This window comes from Camelus bactrianus, chromosome 10, assembly GCF_048773025.1.
Source record: "Camelus bactrianus isolate YW-2024 breed Bactrian camel chromosome 10, ASM4877302v1, whole genome shotgun sequence".
Lineage (NCBI taxonomy): Eukaryota > Metazoa > Chordata > Mammalia > Artiodactyla > Camelidae > Camelus > Camelus bactrianus.
Window position 1 is genome coordinate 65,468,319 of NC_133548.1, and position 8,214 is coordinate 65,476,532.

Consider the following 8,214-nt stretch of genomic DNA (forward strand, 5'->3'; position numbering starts at 1 on the left):
TCACTTGTCTTAGTTATAAGGGACTGTTAGCTGCTTCCAGAAATGAAATACAGTTTCAAAAGATGAAGATTAACTTCCATTAAAGATATTTTTCAAATGTGCTGCAAACTCTGATCATAATTCCAAAAACAGAATGCCAAAATTTTTTTGACCCATGGCAGTATTACTGAAGTAAGTTTACGGCTTCCCAACATGATTACTTTTTTTTGGTGATGGGGAGATACTACCCATTTGATTGTATGCTTCTGTTATGTTTATACGGTAATGTGAATGCTACTATAATATTAACTCATATAAAATCAGAACAACAACAGTTGTTAAGATTATACACCAGAAACTATAATGTAGGCGACCTATGACAGTAACTGCTACAAGATATATTCAATATTGTTAACAGGAATCTAACAAATCCTAGTCCATAGACCAGATATTCTGCTATTTGTAGTTTCACTTAGGTTCTATCTTACAGAAGGTTTGTTTATATTAAAATCAGCTAAGAATAAAACTGTATAGTCAAAATTACTTTTTTAAGATCTCTATGTTACTTTTCAAAGAATGGTTTTTTATACACCATATTGCTTCAAAATATGTCCACTCAGTTTCTCTTCCAGGTTTTAAACAGATTATTGCTGTTTTTTTTTCTTTTTATTAAGCACCAGATAAACTAGGATCACTATATTTTGAAGCCATGTATCACAAAGAAGTATTTTTAAAGCACACGTAGTTATAAATTTGCATAAGTTAACTGTGCCCATGCTTCATACTGTAAGGTAAGGTTTTTAAATAAATGTCTGAATTGGGGGAAATAATGAAAAAAATGTTTATGAAAACAAATGACAAATATGGCTTCAGTAGATACACTAAAGTATGGACAGCAGGGACATTAAAGTGAAAGATGATTTTATTAGTTTGATACATACTGAATGATCATCTTACAAAACTGCACCATGTGCAAAAGACAGTTATTTATCATATCAATAGGCAATTCCTACCACAATGGTAGAAATGATTAAGAATGTCACACTATGCAAATACCTGTGACTGCACAGAGTTAGACTATTAAAAATCTACATATGTATAGTAACTTTCAGTGTATTTTCAAACTTTCAGTGCCTTTTTAAATTTCAAATTTTCAAATGTATTTTAAAATCCTGACAATGATCCTAGAAGGAAGATATTCTCTCTCTTCATTTATAAAAATCAAAGCCAAGGACACAGAGTTTAAATGACTTACTGAAGATCACACAGCTCATTAGTGACAGAGCAGGGATTAGAAACCAGGTGTCCTGATTCCTGGTCCAGTGCTACACAATCACCGCTGCCTTCATTATATTTGTACAGGGTAGGAAAAATTAACGTCTTTAAAAAAGTCATTATTTTATCTCTCATTCATGCTAAATTTTAGTTTCAGAAAATAATCATTAAAATAGTTTAAGAGTTTACAAATATACTTTTTAAATTTTGTAACTGAATTTTAGTGCACATGAGTTAGGCCAGAAACTTCTGGAAATAATTTATCCATTGGCAAGAAGAGAATGTGTACAGGAGATGAAAATTTGCAGACTTCCCTCTACCACCTTACTGATGACAGTGATTACAAAATTTAAGGATTTCTCCATTGAGTTGAAAAGTAAACATTTCAAAGAAAAGGCAGTCTCTGATGAGAAAAAATTTATTTTGGAAACTGCAGTACTGAACATTTGAGGAGGCAAATTTAATTTAAACAAATCAGGTTTCATTTGACCAACTGCCAGATTTCCAGGGTCTCTCTCATATTTCAAAATTGCTGTTTATATCAATAATGTCAAAACTCTGTCATTGAAAAAATAAGATAATTTGAATATGGGTGGCTCCTCTTTTTAAATTGTGGATACTTTTACTATGTGACCTGGGGAGGGAAGGATAACAGATGGCAAAGGAGCATGAACTGAACCAGAGGAGACAAATGAGAAGGTAAAGCTAGGGTGATGGATAAGACAGCTCTCTAGCGCTGGAATTCACTCAGAAAAGAATCCATGCAAATGAGCGAAATTCCTATTTAAGCTTATCATACACTCAATTTTTTTAAATGAGAGTTTAATTAAGCTTCTCTAATGATACCTTACCTTTAGGTAAAGAGAAAAACACAGATTCCAAACAGAAAGCGTTAAATAGGTGAATGAAGATGATCAATACCATCACATTTTTGTGCTTTATGGTGAAAATCATGTACGACGCACATACACAGCTACCTTGTCTGGGAAAGAATATAAAGGCGACAATCCATTGGGCTTGCGCTCTTTCTCTAACACACTAACTCTACAACTAAAAAGGGTACTCTGGTGACGCCTGAATTTTCCATCAGAAGAAACAGCCTTTATTCTAGACTTTGAGGTTAATTCATCCTCAAGAAAGGATTCATTCTAGGAATCGTGGGCTTACCCCACAAACAATGTAGGTGGTACTTTACACTTAAAAATTTGAAGGGCAGTGGAAACCCAGCCATTACTTGAAATTCCACCAGAAGGGATGCATCCTATTTGTAAAACATTACTCCTCTTGATGTTTCCTTTTACATGTCAGTTTGGAGAGGAAATCTTAATTAACCAAAGAAATAGTCATTGAATGTATACTACGCCAGCACATGCTCAGAGCTGTGGCGTTACTAGAAGAAATCAGCAACACAGTCTCTGCTCCCAAGGAGCTCACAATCTGATGAAATTACTAGGGACACCAAAACAAGGCAGCATAACACATGATTTAAGGGCTACAGAATATGATTCTTTTTATGCTCTTATCACAATGCTGTGAATCAATTTATCATAGTTCTTCCATTGGCTGGTAAACAGGGCAGCACAACACGACAGAAATAGGGAATAGGAAAATATGAAGAAACAATAATATAAAGACAGGAAAGCCAACGTCCCCCACTTAGAATCAAGGTTTAGTACTCCACAATTCGCATGGAGTGGCTCCTGACAGCTTGGCATCCTGGACAACTACAGCATTCATTAAAATCTGTAACACTGAAGGTGGTTCGCTAAATTCAGCAGGGATGGATGGCCGAGGAAGGAACAGATCCTCTCGGGAGTTAACCCCAGAGTCATTTTCATGATTACAAACCTGGCTCCTTGGCGGGACGCAGACACTGTCCGCCGGTCCGCTACTCTGTCCCCAGAAGGGAGGGGCACCGTAGCTAGGAAACGGGGCCCTTCAACGGAGCTCCCCGATGACGCGCGCAGGACGACACAAACACCCGGACCTTAGAGCAGCCTCGGACCCCAGAAAACAAACCAGGATCTGGAAGGGCCAGAAACCCGCGAAATCATCACCCGCGCTCCGCGCGCCAGCCCTGCCCACTTCCCCTTCGCGGCAGGAACTGGCACCTCCCCCCACCGCCCCACTGCAGCTTCGCCCGGGCCGCGCGCGAGTGGAGCGGAGCGCCGAGGGGAGCCGTCCCGCCCACCCCGGGAGCGCCCGAGGGAATTTTTCCTCCCCGGCCGCGGGGAGGCGCGGCTTCCCCCGCGCCTCTAATAAGCCATTAGCAGCCCGAGAGAGAGCGAGTCCCCGCCCCGACCGGGCCCCGCGCCGCCCCCGCGCCCTCACCTTTCAAACCTCCTCCGCCTCCGCCTCCGCCTCTGCCTCCGCCCCAGGTACCGGGTCCAGACTCGCGACGCTCCGCCTTCTTCCGGGGACCAAGGGAAGTCCCGCCTCTGGGAGGGGCAGGGGCGGGGCCTGGTCGGCCGCGGGAGGGGGCGTCTTCCGGGAGCGTGCGCTGGGGGAGGAGCGGTCGCCGCGCGTTAGGCAGGGAGCGGTGCGGGGTCCCGGCTCCAAGCGAGGTGGGAGAGGCGCTCGGTGGGCTGTGAGGGTCCGGGAGGACTGTGCAGGCTGAGCGCAACGCGGGGAAGTGCGGCTGGCGGCTGGGGAAGGAGTCACACGCACCCGTCCCCCTGGGGAAGGGGCCAGTCCCCGGCTCCCTGGCTCTTCCGCTCTCTGCCGTAACTTCGGGGTGTGGCAGGGGTTAGTGACGGCCGTTGACCTGGGGTCTGGGCGTAAAGGAGGCTTGTGGTCGCGATGGGGTTATAGTCTTTCTCGCGGCCACCGGGGGAGTGAGACAAATGTTTGTAATCCGGATTATCCGCGGTGACTTGGGGCCTCCTCTACTGCCCATCTGAAGTTAAAGGCCTTTTCTGTCCAACTTCCTCCCCCCGCACCGACCTCTGCCGTCTCTTTGCCAGCCAAGCCCAGCCGGGGACGGGGTCGGGGCCACCAGGTTCCTGGTAAGGTTGAAAGACGGGGTGTGTAAGACTGGGTTACAGTGAGTCTGTGAGAGAGAAAGCAGGATCTTCTGGACTGCTTCAGTGTGAGTGTGGGCTGGACTCCCTGAGTCCCCGAGCCACACCATGTCAGGGAAACGGAAGCGGGTGGTGCTGACTATTAAAGATAAGCTTGATATAATAAAGAAACTTGAAGATGGAGGTTCTTCCAAACAACTGGCAGTGATTTATGGAATTGGGGAGACAACAGTTCGAGATATAAGAAAAAATAAGGAAAAGATTATAACTTATGCAAGCAGTTCTGATTCCACAAGTCTTCTGGCCAAGAGGAAATCTATGAAACCATCCATGTATGAGGAATTGGACAGAGCCATGCTGGAATGGTTCAACCAGCAAAGAGCAAAAGGGAATCCTGTGTCTGGACCGATTTGTGCTAAAAGGGCAGAGTTCTTCTTTTATGCTTTGGGAATGGATGGTGATTTTAACCCCTCTGCCGGTTGGTTGACTCGTTTTAAGCAGCGGCACAGCATTAGAGAGATTAACATTAGAAATGAAAGGATTCATGGGGATGAGACTGCCGTGGAGGATTTTTGTAACAACTTTCGAGACTTTATTGAACGAGAGAATTTGCAGCCTGAACAAATCTACAATGCTGATGAAACTGGACTGTTTTGGAAATGCCTACCTTCCAGGACTTCAGTAATCAAAGGTAAATGCACAGTCTCTGGGCACAAGTCAATTGAAGAAAGAGTCACTGTGATGTGTTGTGCCAATGCAACAGGTTTACACAAACTTAAACTTTGTGTTGTGGGGAAAGCAAGGAAACCTCGCTCCTTCAAGTCAACTGATACCTCAAACCTGCCAGTCTCTTATTTCAGCCAAAAAGGTGCATGGATGGATCTTTCCATTTTCCGACAGTGGTTTGATAAGATCTTTGTGCCACAAGTTCGAGAGCACTTAAGATCCAAAGGCTTGCAGGAAAAGGCTGTGCTCCTGTTGGATAATTCACCAACACATCCAAATGAGAACGTCCTGAGGTCAGATGATGGCCAAATATTTGCTAAATATTTACCACCTAACGTGGCTTCTTTGATTCAGCCCTCGGATCAGGGAGTTGTAGCCACAATGAAGAGAAACTACCGGGCAGGTCTTCTCCAGAACAACTTGGAAGAAGGTAACGACCTGAAATCATTCTGGAAGAAGCTAACTCTGCTGGATGCACTTTATGAAGTAGCAATGGCATGGAATTTAGTAAAGCCAGTTACCATTAGCAGAGCATGGAAGAAGATTCTCCCTACCATTGAGGAGAAAGAAGGCCTGGACTTTGATGAAGAAGATATCTCAGTGGCTGCTGTGGCTACCATTTTACAACACACCAAAGGATTGGAAAATGTGACTACTGAGAACATTGAAAAGTGGCTTGAAGTTGACAGTACTGAACCAGGCTATGAAGTATTAAGTGACAGTGAAATCATCCGAAGAGCACAAGGCCAGACAGACGAATCCAGTGAAAATGAGGAGGAGGAGATAGAACTGATCCCGGAGAGACATGTTAATCATGCAGCTGCTCTCCAATGGACTGAAAATTTATTGGATTATCTAGAACAACAAGGGGATATGATTCTGCCTGATAGACTGGTGATACGTAAACTTCGAGCCACCATAAGAAATAAACAGAAGATGACAAACTCAAGTCAATGATGGCATATCAACATTACCATTGTTTTGGTAATTGTTTGTAACTCTTAACCTCTTTGCAACATGGCTTCGTTCTCTCTGTGTTCTGAATTCTCAGACACAGTCCTGTGAAATACAGATACAAAAATGTATCTGAATTGGTTTGAGGATTATGTGTTTTGCAGCATCTCTCTCTTGTCCCTTTATTTGTGTGGATAATTGGAAGCTGATTCTGTACAGGTATAAATTACACACACATATGCATTCACTTTTATAGATCTGCAATTACCCCTTCCATTACAGTGGCATTCCCTAAATTTTCTAGCAGAAGTTACAGGTAGGTGAACAGTTTGAGCACTTCCCTGAAATCTTTTGTTTGCTCTGTGAGGGCTGCCACAGTAATCTTTTCTTGTTCTTGTGCTAACCAAATTAAATTATCTGTTTTGCATCTTTATATACACTGATGGAATGAGAAGTATCTACATTGTTAGATTTCAGGGTAATCTGTAATGATTCAAAATGAAGTTCTGAATGAAGAGGAAAGAATGATGAATGAATTATGAAAATAACTTAGAAATCATACTTTTCTTACATTTGTTTGTGTGGCAAGAGGAGGGGATTTTTCTAGAAATGAACTATAATATAGGGAGTGATTGCTGAATTAGTGAGAAAAATATTGGAAAACTGATGTATAAGATCATGATCTATTCATTTGTAGAAAACTGGGAGTTGAAAATCCGGGGAACTTTAGGTTATTTATACAAAGGGAATAAGTAGCCTTGTTTTAGTTGGGTCTTTTTATTATGTTATTAATTGGGTAACAGTATAGGCTTATTATTTATTCATCTAATTATAGTACAGATTTTGTAACTTTACATGTGGTGATGTCAGCTCCCACCCTGTATGTGGGGGAACATCTTGGGTATTTGTAAGTTTTTTTAATATGTACTTGAAAATATCTATAATTTGAAAAAGTTTGTCATGCTTTTATTTGATGTGAAAAGAAGAAGAAATTAAAATAATAAAGTTTTTATTTTTAATAAGCCATAAATTATGACCTGTTTTATGAAGAAAGCAGAAATAATTATGGAGAGTACCAGAGTCAAAGGAATCTCATCATTTATTATTTTGACACTTGTGAAAAGGTTTTCTTCTAGAATTGGTTTGTCAGAATTTTGATAAACTTAGTAATTATGTTTACTCAAGACATTGAAAAGATTTACCTACATGAATGTTAATTTCATTCATAATTTAAAAGCAAAGTGTCTGTATGTTATTTCACGTTTTGGCCCTAAATTTAAAAAAAAATTCTCTTATGAGTCATTTTTTTTTTAAAGGTTTAACTTTTTCATTGAAATACTTTGCATTTTACAGTGACTTTCTTAGAATTCTAAAACTTCAGAAAGATTTGTAGCTTTCCATAATTTTCTGTTATCTTAATGATGTGTCTAGATTTTTAAAAAAGATTTATTTGTGACAAGAACTGTTTAAAAATTGTTGCATGAATTGCCTCAGTGCATAGGGAAAAAAAGCATCAGAAGTTAACATCCATATTGAATCAGATTATTATGTATTCATAAATTAAATTATATGTAAAATGATTTATCTAAAATGAAAATATGTACTAAACAGCTTCTTGGAATTTCTCTGAATTTGCTCACTGTTTTTAAAATTAACCTTGTTAATGAAATTCAGCTGTATCATTGCCACCTAGTGGTAAAATTAACATTACTGTTAAGTTGTGTGGTTTTAAACTTTAATATCTAGTAAAAGGTTCACTGTTTTGTGGCCTTGAGTGTGAATATTGTGACTTTCTCTATCCTATGGGAGACTGCTCTTCTTTGGTTTATGGCTGACTGCTGTTTTCCAAAAGCTGCCAACAATAGTAGGCTAAAAGTTCTATTTTGGATCCTTCTATCCGTAAACATAATTATAAAAGCTGCCAGTTAATTGAATACCATGTTGTGTTCTAAGCAGTGTATTTAAATCATATGACCCTCAAATTATGAATTAGGTGGAAGTAATGATGCTCTGCTCATACTCTTAATTGCTGAAGATCACTTGGCTACAGGTAAGAATTTAAACCCAAGTATTTGACACCAGAAGGCCACACTTACTTTATGCAACCTAAACTAACATCTTAACCTTTTTGATCTTCAACATTTATTCCTCCCTTCCACCACCACCTGCCACAGGTGTCTCAGTTTACTTACCTATCTTCCAATGCATCGGGGGCAGCAAAGGCCCTTTCCTTTTACCCTTTTAGAGGTTGGTCTTCCTC

At 40.6% G+C, this 8,214-nt stretch overlaps 2 protein-coding genes across 2 annotated transcripts in view; one reads left to right on the forward strand and one right to left on the reverse strand.

Annotated features, from left to right (window-relative positions):
• Nucleotides 1-3,682, reverse strand: part of CCDC82 (coiled-coil domain containing 82) — a 31,113-nt gene extending 27,431 nt beyond the window's left edge. Inside the window, exons 1-2 of the mRNA XM_074372919.1 lie at nt 3,586-3,682; nt 3,103-3,279 (exon numbers count right to left, since the gene is read on the reverse strand). The gene's annotated coding sequence lies outside the window, so the exon portion shown is untranslated. The remainder of the gene's footprint in view (nt 1-3,102; nt 3,280-3,585) is intronic.
• Nucleotides 3,683-3,759: 77 nt separating this feature from the next.
• On the forward strand, nt 3,760-7,723 carry JRKL (JRK like). The gene has a single exon (XM_010973329.3). It carries the CDS (start codon nt 4,383-4,385, stop codon nt 5,955-5,957), a length of 1,575 nt encoding a protein of 524 aa, XP_010971631.2. The 5' UTR covers nt 3,760-4,382; the 3' UTR covers nt 5,958-7,723.
• Nucleotides 7,724-8,214: the final 491 nt, after the last annotated feature.